We start from the raw sequence: 18,854 nt of genomic DNA, 5'->3' as shown, positions 1-18,854 counted from the left end.
AAAACCCAGAGACATATTCAAGATCTATGTTGGGAGACCTGTTCTAATGTTAAGATCTACTTCACGCCACAAACTAGTTTTATGTGCAAACACCTACTTTCACGTGTCAAAAAGCCACATCTTTGACGAACCACATCAAGAAACTGCACGCAAACATTCAGCTGAGGTGCTACACAATCAAACACCACACACAGTCAACTAATGTTTTTACAGCATGGCCATTTATGGTAGCAGTAAAGAAGGCAAATGAAAGATTGGAGCAATTTCCCACCAAGCACCATCACTTGCCATGGTGAAGCTGATTCTAAGTAACAGAAAAAAATATTTTTTGTATCAAACACCACATCTACAGGCAAATCATCATTACTTCAGGAATTCACAGCTTGAGCTACAATCATTTTCTAGAGTCACATAGACCTTAGGATCACTGAAAAATCTGTTTAGTATTTTCTTCTCCAATATCCTATTTAGCAGTACAGTAGAGCAGGTTCCAAAATAGTTCTCTACCCATTTGTGAGTGAAGTTTCTCCAAGGGGAAGAAGAGTTTAAAGATCAAATTAAGAGCAAACACTTCCCATTCAGAAGCACATGAATTGCTGAAGGGAAACAGCTCCTGATTTCCTTCCAGAGCTGGATGCTCAGGCTGAACCTGAGCTCTCCAGTGGTGACTTTTTCTCTTAAACAATGGATTTTGTAATTCCTTGTTTGAAGCACAAGTGCTCCATATACCGGCCCAGCCACAACTGCTGTGACAGCACGACTCTCAGACAGTCATTCTCCACTCTTGGTTCTGTCATTTAAAGCCTGTAAACACAGCTTTCCTTAAGTAATTGGGCAAGCAGATTAATACAGCAAACAGGGCTTGACATCAAAATGCTCTTCCAACAGTACAGCAGCAAACTCTGAAAACTATTAAATTCATCTACAGAACATGAGACCATCAAGAGCATGCAAACCTCCATTGGATCTAGAAACTTCCTGTACTCTTTCCTCGCTCTTCACCTCATATTAAAAAACTCTGGGACACCATATATGCTGCAGGTACACAAATCCTGACAAGATGGTACCTCTAGAATGGAATCCCAAGGTTTAGCAGACCAACCATCAACAGAAAGGACAGACTTTTGGCTGAGAGATCTTGCTCTGTTCACATGCTTTGCTTTAGGGAAATGCTCCATCCCAACTTGAAGAGAACAGAAGCACCATCAGACTACAACACAATACATCTCAGCTCCATTCAGGTAAACAAACTACTTTTCTCATCCTTTTGCAAAACTGTAACTTTATGTGCTTATTTAAACAGATTTGAGCCCAGTTTTCTGTCTCCATTTCCTAAGAGCTAAATCTTTGGTAGGTCCACACAAACCTTCAAAAACAACTCTTCAAACAAATTGCACTTGAATAGAATAGAAAAAATTCTTCTCTCCCTCTCCTGCTATTCCTGTTCTGAATAAAACAATCTAGTACTTTAGCAGGCTTTCAAGATTTAAGGGAAAATAAGCAAGACACATCACTAAATATACAAAGAATTTATTTTTCTCCTACAGCATATTCACACTGACCAGTTTATCATCACCACCTCATGAACACCAGCAGGCTTTGGGATTTTTAGAGTGTTGAAGGTGTGAACTTAAAAACTAAGGGTTCAAATTCAGATATTTCAGTTCAGTAACAGCATATAGTCAAGATCTGCTCTGGGGGTTTCCAGCAAGGTGATTTCCCTTCTGCCCCGTGTGCAATCATTCTTACAAAGAATTTACATAAATTCTCAAATAAACTTGTTTTCTAAACTTACAAGCCAGCCTGCACAGGGCAGCCAGACCACATGATTTTTACTTCGTTTGCATTAGAAGATACAGGCTGATTTCTCCATACATTATTCTTTTTCAGATATCAGTTGAGGAGAGAAGCATTATTATCTGAAAAACAGAGGTGTACATCAGATGAATATAGCCCATGAAAGGCATTAGTAAACCACCTACAAGGTGGTTTATTGTCTAAACCACCTACAAGGATGATCAAAGGGAAGAAGGACAAGGGTTGATGAAAAACAATTTGATCATGCTAGTTGTATTTCTCCATTTCAGACAAGCTAGTTCCACTAGCAGCTGCTATCTCTCCCTCTGATTTTACAATTACTAACTTGTAACAAATCCCAAGTGAAGTAAGCTACCTTCTTCAGGATAGACACTGTGAACAGCCACTGCCACAAAAGTAAATTAATTTGTTTATTACTAAAATATTTTGCTTTTGAAAACCATGTTAGACCAACATAGGCATATAGCAAGCTCAGAAAAGAGGGTACTTCTACGAATTCCACAAACAGCACAGAAAGTATTAGATTTCCCCCACAGTCTAGGACCAACTTACAAGGAAGATCCTTTTTGTTTATCATCTCAACATGCCAAATGATACTTACATGCCATAATCAGCCACACTACATTAGTTTATAGTCTTTCAAGTTGACAAAGCCTATAAGACTTTCCAGGAGGGGAGTCAGTACTCCCAAAATGTCACTCTTTGCTGCTCTTACTTGCTTTTTAGTCCTCTCCAAAGCAATCCCTCCATTCCTCACTTTATTTCTAGAGGCCACAGTCCTGCAGAGGCCGATTCCAGAGTCCAGAAGGGACAGCACAAACAGGCCTTGCTACCCCCATGCAAAGAACAAGAAAAAATAAGGCAACCCAAGAGCTTATGTAGCATGAAATGCAGCGATTACAAAATCCACAAACAAAAACATTAGAAACAAACAAAATTCAAGTTGTTTTCTCTGCAAGCAAGTTCACACTGACAGGAAATGAGCAGCTAACAAGTAAATTACCCAAGCCCAGCTCAGAACATGTACAGAAGTAAGGGACTCCTAGCAAACCAACCAGACTCACTACATGTCAGTCCTTCTGTACTGTTACTAACTCTTAACTCCAGCCTCTGCTAACTTGCTACTAACAGATTAACAGCACGTGAATAAGTGGCTTTACCATACATCTAGTAGGAAAGACAGCTTAAAACATCCTGCCCTGAAGACAAGAACATACTCCATCACCGAAAGCCACTTGTTTTCATTAGGAAATTGACCTACAGAGCAACATCTAAATTCAAATTGCAATGTGCAGCATTCTCTCCTGGTCTGACAGGCACACATAATGAAGTATCGTGTCAAATAAGCAGAGAGCATCATTATTTGATTGCTTTCTTGAGCAAAGAATTCCTGCAAATGTTTCATTTAAAGGTATAAAGAGGCAGCAGTACAGCAAATGCCATCTAAAAATGTGTGAGCAGTATGCAAAGACCTTCAATTTGTTTACTTACAGAAAGCAGCTTTAGAATGCACTGGGTTTGATCAGAGGGCGGTTTTTTCTTGGCTTAAAAAAAAAAAAAAAAACAAAAAAAAAACCTACTGCTATTTCCGCTCCCATATTCTACCAAGCAGAGATCTTGTGGTTAGGCATTCAGTGAAGAGAAAACAGAGTGTGGAATGCACAGGCAGACAGCCTTCTGCACCAAAAACCACAGGAAAGCACATTAGTTTCTCTCCATTTTTATAGATTAGAAATAGGTTTTTCAACTTCATCACACTCAGAATAATGGACTACTCAGATTTGCAGTAATCCTAGGTGAAGCCTCTGGACGGGCAGTCCAGAAACCCTTCAGGAGACCTTATCTTCTTGTTGTTCTAACTTGGATGTAGCAGAGTGTGAACGCCCCTCTGATCACAGCATTAGCACCACACAGCTCTGCCAGCGTTTAACAGGCTGCAAAGCTGATGTTATTTACAAAGACAGGCTGGATGCTACCAATTAAAGGGAAGTAGTTTCTCTTTTGAGCTTTCTTCCAGCATTAGAAAGTATTTTAATTTAAGTCATAAGTCTTAGAAGACTCATTTCCTGTGCATGTGTTAAACTCAACCTTTCATAATGACCAAAACTCAAAGCTGCCTGAAGGGACTGTATGTGTTACAAACATGTGGGATAGAATCAAATCCCACTAATGCATTGCTGTTTTTCATATATATATATATATATATTTTTTTTTTTTTAACCAGGAAAGCAGAGTTATAATAAAGACCTCTTCAAGTACATTTTGGCAGTAACAGTCTACATGCTTCATGTTTAGGAAATGACCATCAGATCCTGAAGACATAAAAACAAATCTGGGGAAATCTTCCCGGGAATGGCAGTGGCAGCCCAGTGCTGGGAGAACAGGCAGCCATTCCTCTGCAACAGCTCACACCTCAAAGCACAGTCTGGAAGCTGACAAAAGTCAGTGCTCCAACTTGGAGATGTTCCGTCAGCAATAACAGAACGTGGGGTTTGTTGTCAAGTAGCACAAGTCCCCTTCCCTGTGTGTATCATGTGTTTTCTGGACTGAGGACAGACAATCCATCCAAGGAAGAAGTTACAAAGAGGTGATAAATAACCAGGTGAATAGAGCTAGGCAGTCACAGCAGCAACTCGTAACTCCTAGCACAGGGGAAAAGCTGAGATACTTTTAAATTTCTCATGCTACTCAACTGGCATGGGATTAACTCACGTACAAAACAGCTGCCTAAAGTACATGAGCTGCAGGGAATTTTTAAAGATTGAACATAAGCTGTAAGAAAACCCAGCCTCAATTATCTAGTCTGAAGCAAGTGGCTGCACTTTAAATTATTCATCTTCTGAAATCACCCTGAACAAATTCTTCCAGATCACCACCTTCCCTCATGCAGGCAGGCATCCAGTATCTTTTTCAGGAGATCAGCTCAAGGGATGCAGGGCTTTTGTTTTTTTTCTTCAGAGTATTTATAAACTGAAGAAACGCACAGGAGATAGAATTTCAAGGTGCAATTTTAGCTCTTAAACTACAAAAAAAACCAACTCAAACCTTGAGCAAAATCCCAAATTCAACTGGATTTTAAAACCCCAGGTCACAATTCCAACAGACACCCGGATCAGCACAGACTCGATTATTTTAAAAATCTGCTTTAAGTGAACAATTTTATTATCAGTTTCCTTTTTTGGGAGAAAACCTCTGGAGTGTCAGTTGAAATATTCAAGTCCTCCCACAAAACAAGTCAAAGCAGCTAAGGAGGAGGGGAAGCCACTATTAAAAATGTGTGGAATGTAACCTACTGGGCAGAAGGCAGATAATGGGACAAGGAAGTCAACTACTTCAGATCTGAGGCTCTTTTCCCATACAGTCCCACCAACAGAGACACTGGGCAATTTCAAATTTACAAATGCTAGTGAATTTTGTCAACTTTTGTAGGATATACATAACTAAAAATAGTTTAACAGACAAAAATAATTTGTCAAATCTGCCAGTTACCTGATAGACACTATCCATTCTAATGGGTGCAAAAACTTCTAGACAGATAAAGGAAAACATCTTTAGCTACTTCAAAAGCTGAGCTTTCAAGTGTCTTTTTTAAATTCAAAGAAGTTGAGATGTCTGCAGCAATATATTTGGGTGTACTGCTCCAGCAAGATAGAAACAAACCAGAAACTCCGCATGAGACAAAATATTTTCTATAGATAGTAGGTTTAGGTCACAGATACAGGAATTCAGAAATGTTTCAGGTTTTAAACATCCTTGATGAATGTGAAGCACTCTTGTTTAAAACGTCTCCTTGCACTAAGTCATGTTCTCAAACCCACTGCCAGGCAGTCTCAGAGATGTGCAGGCTCCTACAGCAGCTGGATCAGCCAGAAGACACACCTCAAAAACTTAAGTGCTGCCTTGACATTACAAGCTGAACCTGAACGAAATCAAACCTCTTGCTCCATTAGCTGCTTTGACACAGTCTGACCTCTGAGAGGCTTCAGCTGAACACCCTCTTTTCCGAGAGCAGGACTTGCTCATCAGGATTACACACAGGGGGCATTTCACAGCTCTCCCCGTGCCCTCTGCAAGAGGAACAACCACCCTTAAGTCTCAGCCTGCACCCCGGAACGGGTCAACTTCCCCACATTGCACAAGGCTGCAGCCAGTTGTACACACATCATCTTCTGTGGTTAATCTGCTGCAGAAGCAGCTGCCTGTCCCACCCACCCTGCCTGCACCAGGGTGTCACCATGGCTCTGTTGGTCCCCATGAGCTACAGAGAATTCTTCCAATTCTACCTGGACATTCGTGAGCTTTTACAGCATTACCCCGGGGCTGACACGGTATGACACAACAAGTTACAAACTACGTAACTGCTAGAAGCAGGAGCATCTTAAATTACATTACAGCAGAATGCCTGGTTTTTATGTAAAATTTAAGGCTAAAATAATGCCCAAGAAGTTAGAGTGAGCAGACTGATTCCCTTCTGATAATTTCTTGATGACTCTGGAGTGCCTCCAGAGGATTAAACCTCCCATATTCCAGGTATGGCATGCAGCTAAAACATGCAGCAATCAAACCAGACAAGAGCTTTAAGGTTTAGCACTCCTTCAGTTGGTAGCATCACTTGTACAACATAAAATAATATTGTCCCAACAGCTAGAGAAGTAGTTAAACCAACTCAAAAGAGCTGGAAGCACAAGACTCCAAACCAAAGCTAAGTAGATGACAGCACTGTGGCTTGATGACAACCTGCTAAGAGCCAGCAATAAAAGCAGCAAGGCAGGACATTCAAAGTGGTTGGTCCACTGGATGCCACAGACAGAACAATTTACTTCTAAAAACAACAGAAGAAAAAAAACCACAACCATCCCTCTTAGGGCCCCTACAGAGACAAAAATAAGATTATCTACACAGTTTAAAAGTTCTCCTTTAAATACTCTCAGATGGTAAAACAAGGCACAGTTGGTTAACTTTGCTGATGTGCTAAGAAGGATCTTGGCCTCACAGGCTCAATTTCAAATTGGAGGGTCTGGAAAATGTTTATCATGGCATACACCCATTAGAAAAAAGCTTCAGAATTTGCTGCAACATTACAGGAGTGCTGCTGAGCACAGGAGGATATCACCTCCATCCATGATATTTTGAGAATTCCCATCAGGATGCAAACCTGCTTCAGAAGGAGGGGGAACATCAGTTTAAGGAAAATCAAAGTATGGGAAATCAAAGTGATACAGCACATATGGGTGCATCTTGGAAATCTCTCAGGACATGGTCAAGATTCCGGTAACATAGTTTGGGGTCTGAGAGAAGGCAGGAGAATAGGATGCAGGAGAATAGGATGCAAAGGCAAAGATGCTGTGTTTCTGGAGGACTTCAAACCCAAGCTGCTAGGAAAAAAATATCCTAAGCAGCAACTGAAATTGCAAGGCAAAGTACAAATATACTCATTATTGCATTCTCAGTAATACTGGGTCACGCAAAGCCAGAATCCATTTAAATATATCACCATTACTTTATTGGGTTTTGCTAATGAAGGCTTGTTAGTGTGAACTAGTAGAAGAAAACACTGCAGCCTGCTTTTAGTAGAGCTGGCTGCACATATACAAGAATATTATAGACAGGTACCTTTTAACATGATCATGAAGCACCTTCTTAAAAGGAGTAAGAAACACAGAAATATTATGAACACACAGTTAAGTAACTCCCTACCTCAAGCAGTGCATATTACTGTAATCCCACTTACCTTCCCTGCATAGAACAAGTCTGACAACAAGAAATTTAGTAGATCATTTTTCTACCCAAAGATGCCAGATTTGTCACACAGATTTATCACTGGCATCCTACCATTTCATGGTCTACTTACCACATATGAAGCGAAACACCTAGATTTGCTTGCAGGTTTATAAGATTTATGTTCTGCTTAAATGAGGAATACTGAAGATGCTCTGCAATATGAGCTAAGTTGTTCGTTTTGTCAGGAAAATTCAAAATGGTAACGAGAGTGATTTTCAAATGCCTTTCCCTAGCAAATATAACTGGTGACTCAACATATTATAACACTACAGTTAGAGAATACTCTGAACAGGACTGGAAGAATAATTCACTGGTAAGTTGTGTGGAAGCTCAAGTTTATTTTCTGGCTTAGAAGACTTGTGGAAAGTGACACATTTGATAGTTATTAATGCGTGTACCCACAGCTAACCTGTTGAGAAATAACACTTCTCATAGGTCCTCTGAATAAAGATCTTTGTGGAGTACTTTGCTTGTGTTACACTAATTTTTTTTCTTCAACTGCACCATTTTTACATGTCAGTGCTAACATCTAGTTAATTATTAAAGCACGCTGGTCCCAGCAGCCAGCACTTTATGCTATCTTTAATAGTGCTCTTCTGCATACATTCCTATCGCCTGAACTCATTCCTATCTGGATTCACTGAAAACTACACTTCACTTTCTGCTCACAACTGAGAAGCTGGTGCAGGCCTGGTTAAATGAGCTCGACTGCCAGATGAAGTTGTTTGCAGAGCTGCACAGTGAACCAGACAGGGTAACTGATCCCGGGTAAAAACATTCCCTGGTTATTTTTAACTCCAATGGCTTGCGGAGTTTTGGTGCACTGGAGGGAGTAAATAGCTATGATGGCAAACTGCTGTGGCAGCAAGGGGACCTTTTGAACATTTTTCCTTACTTGTAGTAGTAGCTTATCAAATTAAGCCTTCAGTTACAGCAAAGCCCTATTTCTTCAGGCTTGAAGAACAAAAACATTTCCCCAGCCTTGTGCCTCCCTACTGTCAGTCCCTTCTAAAAAGCAAACAATCAACTTGCCCTCGCTCCCAAGGCCCTCCAGTTCCCCATCTGCACCAGCACAGCCCTCATGGTCACATATACAGCCCTCACTTGCCAACTGCAGTTCTGGGCAGCTCCACACAAGCCTCTTCCAGAGGCACCTTCTCCTCTTTAGTCCTTTGTGAGATTTAGCACGAGCACATTTGTGTGTTACAAAGATTCACCATGAACTCCATCATCCAACAGGATCTCCCTCTATGAGAGGTTTATGGCATTCCCCCACACAACTAGAGAAGTGCACACAGTCCTCCTCAGCAGCCCTCAGTCAGGTTTGAGGCTCTGCATAAGTCCAAGTTCTCCAGCCTTTCCCATTCCAGCAGCAGATCAGAATCCCTGACCTCGCTGCAACAACAGCCCTTGCACACAATGCTTGATGAGCCTCAAGATCAAGCACTTCAAATGTGAGTATGTGACCTTCTTTAGCTTAACCAAGAACAATCCAGGCACAGCAGTCCAGCCAACCCTCTTAAAAACAACATAGTAAAAGCAAGCAATCTATAAAACAGTAATTTCAACCTCACCAAAGTTCCATCCAGAAGCACCAATGTGTATCATGAACTTCACGAGCTGGGATGTGACCAACTTAAGTATGTGCATGGTGGAAAAAAAGTAAGAAAAGGCAAAACAAACATATTTAGCAAACATTCCATGTCTGCTATCTACTTTAAGTAACTAAGTTATAAAGAGAAGAAAAATATTTTCTTTTGTGTTACCTGTTCCCATTAAGTGCCCTACAGGCTACCCAAACCCAAGCTGCAACCACACTTGAGCCATAACACAGCATACAAAATATGAAAGAAAAGATGAAAAAGAGACATGAAAAAGGTTTTTCACAGTCACAGAGCATGTCTTCATAAAGAAGGATACCGTTCAAGGTGAACAGAAAGGGTCTCACCCACTGCCCAGACAGAAATAATTCACTTGGGATCTAACTAGAAATTTGTAGTGGCAGGTTACCACTGCTATCTCTCAGAATTTCAAAACAGAACTCCAGCAACTTTGTATAGCTTTGTGCTTGGAGGCCAACATCGTGTGCATTATTTGCAATTAAACTTTTCAACCTGGTTGCCTCCTACTCCTCACAGTAAGAGTTTGTCTTGGTTGTTACATCCAGAAATCTTTGGACATGTCCTAAACAGAGTAACAAGTTTAAAAAAAAAAAATACCAGGTACAGGCATGATTTCTGTTTTAATGTTGGTTTTACATATTTCTTGAACTAGAACAAGAAGTGGTGCATTTCTCTGGTTCCATTTTCCTTTATCACTGCCTTTTGACCATAATTGAAGAACAAGACTACCAAACCGGTGCAGTTAAGCCACCTGAATTGTTGGAACAAAGGGAGAAGTTCTCTGCTTGTGTCACACCAGTCTAGACCTGCAGACTGACTAATCTGGGAAGGTCTGCAGCAAACCCGGCTTCCTATCAGCCAGCCAGAAGCCTGCTACATTCCACTTCATGAAGCTGCTATTTATCTTTGGATACTTCAAGGAGTTCAGTCACAACATTTGCAGTGCCGGGAATGCTTTCGTTAAGTGCGAACAGGTTGCACAAGGTATACAAACATGAGCCATTTATGCCCTTCCAAACTCTTGGAATATAAGGACTCTACTTATAAAAGCCACCCTCCACCACCGCTACTGAGCACTGGAATTCAGAGCTCCAGCCAAAACCAGAGGCAGGAGCCTCTCCCTCTAGTACGGGAAGGAGGCACAGGTCTAGAGGCCAGCGGCTGCCTATTCATCCCTGGGAGCGCAAAGGGCATGCCAGGCAGAGATCTGGGAAACTGTGCCAGGACTCCTTGTGCAAGTGGTAGTAGAAGACGACCTGATAACCAAAAGGTACGTCAATATTTACTCGCTATACAAGCAACCGGTGCTAAGAGCTAGTGCACAGAAAGGTGCTCTCAGACTGCCACCGGGGTTAAGTTATCCCAAAGGAATTTCACTTTGGAAAAAAATTTGTAAATCACTCAAAACCAGAATGGTGAGTATCTCAAAACTTAAGCACTTCTCCAAATTTATGGCAGCTTTTGAACCCAGCTCAGCTCTACCCTGTGCGTGCACTACGGTACAAGGCATGAGCGCTGGATGACAGGATTCATTATGCCACTGCTAACCTACACTGGAACACTCACGTGCAGCCTGAGGTTTCCTGGCTGCCTGCAAGGCAAGCCTAAAGTCACCTACTACATTCCCAGGCTGTAGATCTGTAACCAGAGCGAGCCCAGACTCTGCTTGGTAGCAGTGCTGCAGGAAGCAAGGAGCCGAGCAGTTCAAGTTTCACAAGAGGGGCGACAAACAGCCCTTATTATTCCAGGTGACTGCACCACAAGTCCTTTGTTTTGATTGGGATTTTTATTTCCCACCTTTAACCTCAACAGATGTTGACAATCAGTTGCTCCTGAACTGTATTTTGTCACCTAGAGTTACTGTAAGGAGGCCCCAGGCTTTATCTCTGTGTGAGCATACCAGTCCCAGCATAGCCCTGCGTGAATCTCTAGCCTGGAATCCGTGGCATTTTATTCCTTTAATTTGCTTGCGCGCTTACTCCAAGAACATTTTTTGACGGTCACTGAGGGTTAGTTAGAATACCCAGAAACTGTGGAGGGATTTGCACATCCCAAGTCCAGCACAGGGAAATGGGGCACCAAGACATCAGAGTCTGTCAAACACCCAGCATGCTGGCTCCAACACCAGCTGCACATTCAGTTGTTGCTTTTCAATCTACTTTACTACTCTATTTTGGAGCTTGGAATTCACATATAGACCATAAAATTCAGAACAAGCTGTTTTGTTGCCCAACAGCTATCAGAGATAAAAGACACTTTGAGATAACCCACCTTTGGGTTTATTGCTAGTTAATGAGAACAGTCCTGTGAAAGTAGCAGTTTGGAAAAGGAAAGGAAAAAGGGGAAAAAAAGCCTGAACAACTGCTCACCCATCCATCTGCAAGTCATATGCCTGCTTTCAGACAAATTATCTGATATTAAAATTAAAGAGCCAAAAATCTACATCCAACTCATTTTACTCACTACTGAGTGGAACAGTAAGCTTAGCTCCAATCAGAATTTGTTACAGGCACTTTAAGGGCAGTAGGAAAAGTATTTTCTTTTACAAACTTGGCAGTATGATCTGAGCTTGTAAATACAGCATGAAATCCGTAAACAGGTAAAAAAAGCTCCAAACACCGAAGCCTTACACAGATTTCATATTAAGTGTTTTAGCAGTTTCAAACATGTTCATGCATTACCACAGGTAACATTAAGCTGACTGACAAACTAAGCTCAACTCAGTCACATTGAATTACATCTATTCAATATCATGTCAAGGATCTAGTGACATTTATTAACTAATACATTCATACAAGTCACCAAAGCCTACTCAGTATGCAAAACTATACATGTCATTGTCACAAAACAAAAGGCACAGCTTTACAAAGAGGAAAAAACACCAGGACAAATAAATTTATCAACTCTGATCAAAAATAGGCAGTATTTTGCACAGCAGACTTGAGAGAATAAAACATTAGTGGCTTTATTGCTGCATACTGCTAAAATTAGCTATATATTGTTCAGTTTTGCAAAAAAAAAAAAAAAAAAAAAGCATGAAGTAAATGGCAACTGCAGGATAAAAAAATCAGAGGGTGATTAGGTAGTTGCTAGGTTGTATTCCATTTGAGCAAGGAAACCTGAATATTACAAAGGGCTGAGTTACAAGGGAATGTGGGGTATTTTGTGACAGACCACTGCATGACAGCTGGAGAAAAGCTATTGTGGCAACAGCTGTGTGCTCTGCACAGCTCATACTCCCAAATACCTCAGCCTGCTAAGAGGCCAGTTAACTGGCTGCAATGCATTTTAAAAGTTTTCTGCCTCTTGGGATGTGAGTATGATGGATTATTTGTGTATGTTTTCAATAACAGAAGGAATGCTTAGTTCTACCACTTAGCCTTTTACAAAATGCTGTGGTGTATTGCTGAACTATCATTCACTGCTTCTTTCCTAGAGTTTATAGCTGCAACATCCCATTAACTCTCCTCCACAATTAAAACAACTTCACTTCCTGTCTTACCAGAGCACGGGCTCAACAGCAGTAAATTCATCTATCATATCCTGATTTAAAGGAAATGATCTGATATTTCCAGGATGAAATCCTGGCCCACCAACAGCAATATCAAGCTGTGTGTTACCTCCCTAGAGGAAGAATTTTGAGGAACATGCTACTCATCTAACCACTGAAAGCTTTGATCTTCTAATTAACTCTAAAGTTACTCCAAGGTGTCAGATGAAGGTCTGAGAGGTGAGCCCAGGCAGTTATACACCAGTGACCAGTTACACCTCACTTACTCCTGCACTGCACTAATTAGCTCAGTGAGGCTGAACTCAGGACACCAGAGACCTTCCATTGTAGGAGATGGGTTTGCTCACTTGGCCTCCTTAAAAAACACATTGTTGTTTCAGGCCAGACTGAGGTACAACAATCTTCAGGAGCTGATTCTCTCACACACAGGACAGCAAGCACAGGAGCACTCTGCACTGCCATAACCTCAGCCACTGCCACTCCTATAGGAATGGATGCTCTCTGCTTTGCCACCATCATCTAAACAAGGCAGGGAAGGATGAGCTGTGCAGACATCCCAGAAAGCTGGCTAAAGAAAGAAGACTAACTGGTTCTTCTTGCATCTTCACTTTCTCATGTTTCCCTTTGTTTTATCTGAAATCAAAGAAGAGTTTTCCCATTTTCAAGTATGGATTCCCTGCTGTCTTTCAAAGATACAACATAAATTGTGGCACATGCTTCCTCATGATATCCTATCACCACAAAAGTCTGATTTACTAGAAAACAATCAGCACCGAAGTAAAAGCTGTACTTGAGTACTGATTTACTGAAAATTAAAAAGGAAAGCAATACCAAGTGTAGAAATATTTGTTAGTATCAGTAAGAAGAAAAAAGCTTTCCTTTTTAAGCTTCAGTTGGTGAGAGCCTTATTTTAAACACAAGCACTAAAGAAGCAAAAAAATTTAAATCCTCCACTGACATCAGGATCTGTCATGTAGCAAAAGCTAGTACTGATCCATGTTTTAGTGAAGGCCACTACATGTTTGTCACTTAATCCTAAGAAATTCCAAAAATGAAGCACGTGACTTGCTTGTAATCAATTTTAAAACAACTTGGAGCAGTTTCTGTGCAGCTTTAAAAGACAAACAACATATTTGGCAATATGCTTGCCATACAGAAACTACCCAGGTGCCTGCATGGCAAAGCGCACGCTTGATAACATCACAGCTTTAAGAGCTCAGGAAGACGCTGTGGGATATATAAATAGTACACCAAGCCTCATCTCTTATTGTCCAAAACTACACAGCAAGCACGGAAACAACACAAAACTCTTCTCTAAGGCACCTGAAGTATTGCCCAGGTCTTTATTTCCCAGCTATTTATCTTCAGTTTTGTTTCAGGTTGTTTGGGTTTTTTTAAGCTGAATTTTCTGCTAAACTTCACTTTGCAGTGGCAAGATTTTATCTCAGAATAAAGCTGCCAAGAGGGCAAGAAGATGGAGATAACTTAATGCAAACTGACAATAAGTTGTTTTGAAGAATTCACCCTCAATGTGTCAGCTTAACACCACGGTGCTGTTCCCTCAACACTCTTTCAAAGTGAACGATTTATTTTTCTGCTGTTAATTTGAAAAGATCCTTATATGTGGCAAAACAGACACAGGGTACTCTTCTGCAGATATTTGCTGGAAGACAAGTGTCAGTCACAGCACTTGTCCTAAAATTTATGTTTATATTTAATGTAAGCTCAAACTAATAGGTTAAAGACTTAATTTCTACAAGTACTCAAATACTGAAGCCACTCAGTACTCAGCAGAACCTTACTGCTCTTAGAAAATATGGCTATACAAAGGCATCAAGTGTGAGCTTCCCTTTTTTCCCTCCTTACATCTTTAGTAGAAATTACAGCTTTTTTGTTGCAAAGGTAAAGTTATCCCAAAGCCCTCAATGCTGCCTCAATCCAGAAATCCCTTCAGCAATATTTCCCGAGGCAGCAGCATCACAGAACTGAAGCCATACCCAGCTGCACACATGACTGCCACAGCGAGACACAGTCAACACCACCTACAGCAGCAGTGTCGTGCTTGAGTGAATGGCACCCTCAACCAGCTGCAGAAAACTCAGGTTTTAATTATCTCCATACGCAAGCAATAAGAAATTCAATCCACACACTGAGAGGACTGCAGTTATTCCAGCCCCATCACCTTCAAACAGACCAACCAGCCAGTATTCTACCAAAAACTGACCAGCCATCTACACATCTGACAAAAGACACCTGTACAATATACCTCAAAAGACACCAGTCACACTAAACTAGTTCCAAAGAACTAATTCTCCCAAAAGGTCCCCTCTTTTAATGTTCCCTACACTACTGGATCTTATAAGCATTCCGGTATCCGGTACTTACAGGAAAATTCAAAGTAATGTTTTCTATGTAGTTACTTAGTCTATGCTGCAGAGCTTAAATTTTTAACAGAGTAGTTGAGCTAATGAACACATGGGGTGCACATGTGAATGAAAAGACCGACTGAAATAAAGGAATAGTCTATTTGCTATTAGATCACCCAACACCTATTTTGTTGTAACAAAATATTAGTGGAGAACATCATGGCCCCAAGCATTAAAAGACAAGTCTGCCCGCTGTCAAGCAGCCCATCTTAGGGGTAGGTAGAGCATTACCGGCTCTCCACAGTGGAATAAAAGAAAACAAACAAGAAGCCATGCTCTCCAGATTTGCTGCTCTGCCGTCAGCAACAGCAGCAAGCAGAATGCAAGTAGTTGTCTCCTCCTACCACCATAAACAGAAGTAGAAAAGCTAACAGCAACAGGGCAGAGCATGAAAATAAGTAAAGGAGGTACAGCTGATTTCGTGGCGAAACACTAAAAAGGGATCGTCCTCGTAACACTGACATGCACTCTTAGTATCGCCTATTCTGGCGTGTTTTCTACTGAAAAAGAATGGACGAAAAAGTTCAATTGTCTACAAGTTGCAGGATGAACAGCAGGCGCTGCGAAGGGCGGTGGGCGCTGGCTGGCCCCAGCTCGCACAGCGTGCCCCGCCGCAAACACCCCTCCTCTCGGGGAGAGCCGCGGGAGCTTCCTGGCCCCTTGCCGGGCCAGCACAAGACGCTCAGCCCAGGGCAGCTATTTCGGAGCCGGACGCCGAGTGTCACCGCTCCCCGGCCGCGGCTGCCGACCGCGCCTGCCGCTTCCCGGGAGGAGCGCGGGGCCGGACCCCGCCCGCCACACCGAAGCCGCCGGTCCCGAGCGCCGCGGCGGCCGGAGCCCAGCGCGCCCGGCCAGCGAACTCCACCCGCCGGCGGCGCCCGACGGGCCGAGGGCGGCGGCCGCCTCTTCCCGAGGGCTCGCACCAGCCTGACCGCCGCCGCCTCCCCGCCTCGGGCTTCCCGCTGCCCCGCCGGCAGCATCCCAAGGCGCCGCCAGGATCTGCCGCCCGCCGCGCCGGCTCCAGCCCCGGCCCCCCCGCGCCGGGCAGCGCCCAGGCCCCGGCGGGCGGAGCGCTTCCCCCCGGGCGCCGGGGCCCCTCACCTGGATGAACTGGATGGTGAGCGCCGACTTGCCCACGCCGCCGCCGCCCACCACCACCAGCCGGTACTTCTCCTGTCCCGGGCCGTCCCTGCAGCCCGCGGCCATGGGGGAGCCGAGCGGAGCGATCGCGGCAGCGCCGCCGCGGGGTCCGACAACTGCTTCTCTCACTGGCGCTCTCCTCCTGCTCCTCGTCGTGCCGCCGGGGCTGAGCAGCAGCAGGCCCCGCCGCGCGCCGCCGGCAGCAGCAGCAGAGCCCACCCCGCCGTGCGGTGCGGCAGCACCGAGCGGAGCGCAACGGAGCGCGCAGCACCGCCCGCCCCCGCAGCCAGGGCGCCGCGGCGCTAATGGCTGCCGGGGGCGGGGCCCGCGCACCGCCATGCTAATGAGGGGGCGGGTCACCTCTTATCTGCATGCTAAGGAGGGTGGGATATGCGCGGGGGGCGGGGCCAGCGAGGAGCCGCCGTACAAATGGCCGTCGGGGGCGGGGCCTTCTCGTCGCCATGCTAATGAGCTCTTGCATATGCATGAGGGCTGCCCGCCCGCGGCACCGGCACGCCGCCGTGTTTGTGTCGTGCGGGTGGCGGCGGCCCCCGGGTGTCCCCTCCGCCCCCCGGCAGACAGCGCGCCGCGGAGGTAATTAGCAATGTCCCCACGGGCTTTGGTGGGGCGCCCGTCTGAGTGCCTCATCACCATTAATGAGGCTCTGGATGCCCACGGGATGGGGAGGGAGGTGTTGGTGACCCTTCGTACAGATGCAGAGCCAAGGCGCGGAGAGGTTTAAAGCCGAAGCGTCGCAAATGTCGTTTCCCACCAAGAGGGAAAAAGTCATATAGTGAGTAAAGCCCTTCGCCACTCTTCATCAGGTTTCCTTGTGAGCATGCACGTGAATAGCTTTCTCACTAATTTAAGCCATTCAGATCAAGTCCAACCTCTCCTCTGAGTGTCACCCACCGCTGGATGTCACAGCCCCATATTCATCCCCCTCTGTACTTGGTCAGAGCACTCTGGTTTCAGTGTGTGATAAATTCACCCTTTGCATCTCCACCGCCTCTGCTGGGGACAGGCTGCTGTGATCTTCCAGTGGTGTCCTTACCCCTTGGGCAATATCTTACTGTCCACGGTGTTTCTGCACACCCAACACTCGGCAAATGGTCATAATACAACGAAGCAGAAGTTTTGCTTTTCAGGGAATTTTCAGGGAATTCCTTCTTCGCTTCCTCTCCCCTTTTTGTGAAGATATAAAGCAACGACCCCACGTATGTCTAATCTTACACACCTGTACACACGTGCATCCTTTTGCCAACACAGAGTGACAGAGCTGTTATCATGTGCCTGGACGGCACAATCACATCAGCAAAGCAGACAGGCTCCTCCTCCCTACAAACTCCTGAACAAAACTCCTGAAGTAGTGGCCACGCATGGAATCCTCGCTGAAGGCGCCTGACCTGTTCAACACTGGAGTTGTGTGGGGAGGCAGGGACAGCATCCTCCTGCTTATTCACCCAAGAAACCCTGACTTTCAACGTTCAACACACATTTCAGCTCTGCACCAAAGGAGGAGAGGGTCCCACAGGCAGGAGACTCCTTCCCTCCACAGACCCAGGACAGCACTGAGTGACCAGTGCAGTAACCAACAGAGATCCACTGAGAAATTACAGCTTGTGGAGCTAATTAGGAGCTAACATGATATCATATATACACATGGGGGCAAATCCATTATGTAGCCTAATCTGAATTCCACTATTACCCAATTTGTCATGCTGAGCTTTGCAATTCTTTAACTGAATTTCTCCACTTAAAACGCCAAAACTTTGAAACCAAGAACAACATCCTTCAACGCCCATTCTGTCTCAGGGGAGAAGAGCGTCTGACACACAGGAAACAAACTGCTACTTTGTGAGTTAATGGTGTAAGTGTATGAGAGGGAGATACTTTGTCCCCAGGACTCACAACAGTATTTCGGAAGAGGAACGCCAGAGCTCAGGCTCAGTTGCCTCGGTATTCTCCTGTAGTGATAAGCTGCTTTTTCACATCCGTTCCCTTATTGCCCATGCTGATCAAAAATAAGGAACAACTCACACAGGAAAGAATACGTAGCCTAATATTTTCCAGTTTGGAAAAAAGATAAGTGAGTGGGAGATAAAGCAGAGGTCTGTAAATTCCTAAGCAGCATAGGGAAGTTGAACAGAGAAAGGCTCAAAATAGGAGAACTGAGGGACACCCAGTGATAGTAGGAAGAAACAAGTTTAAACAAACAAAAAAGGATAAAAGAGGATACTGTTTTCCACAGACACAATCAATGGCACTGTGGACATCTCTGACACAAGGGGCTGTGGAAAATGAAACTGCATGTGAGTGACGAAAGGTTAGACAAAGTCACAGAGCAGAAAGCAGCATAAAACAGCTCCTAAGCACAGTGTTTGCTGAACACAGAACCCACTTTCTTCCCACGTGTCCTGGTTCTGGTGTTCTTTCACCTATAAATCAATTACTGGCCACTGCAGGATCAGGGACCCATGCAAGTATTAATCAAGCAGGACAAATCTCCTAATTCTTAATTACATTCTCCAGCCTAAGAAAAATCAAAAGTACAGA

The 18,854-nt window shown here is 43.9% G+C and overlaps 1 protein-coding gene across 1 annotated transcript in view; it reads right to left on the bottom strand.

Annotated features, from left to right (window-relative positions):
• Window positions 1–16,592, bottom strand: part of RRAS2 (RAS related 2) — a 42,427-nt gene extending 25,835 nt beyond the window's left edge. Inside the window, exon 1 of the mRNA XM_053946498.1 lies at window positions 16,260–16,592. Within this exon, the coding sequence (XP_053802473.1) occupies window positions 16,260–16,364 (105 nt within the window). The 5' untranslated portion in view covers window positions 16,365–16,592. The remainder of the gene's footprint in view (window positions 1–16,259) is intronic.
• Between the last annotated feature and the right edge of the window lie 2,262 nt (window positions 16,593–18,854).

The sequence above is a fragment of the Vidua chalybeata genome, chromosome 6, assembly GCF_026979565.1.
Source record: "Vidua chalybeata isolate OUT-0048 chromosome 6, bVidCha1 merged haplotype, whole genome shotgun sequence".
Taxonomy (NCBI): domain Eukaryota; kingdom Metazoa; phylum Chordata; class Aves; order Passeriformes; family Viduidae; genus Vidua; species Vidua chalybeata.
The sequence above is the reverse complement of the archived record's forward strand: the minus strand, read 5'-3'. Positions and strand labels throughout refer to the sequence as shown.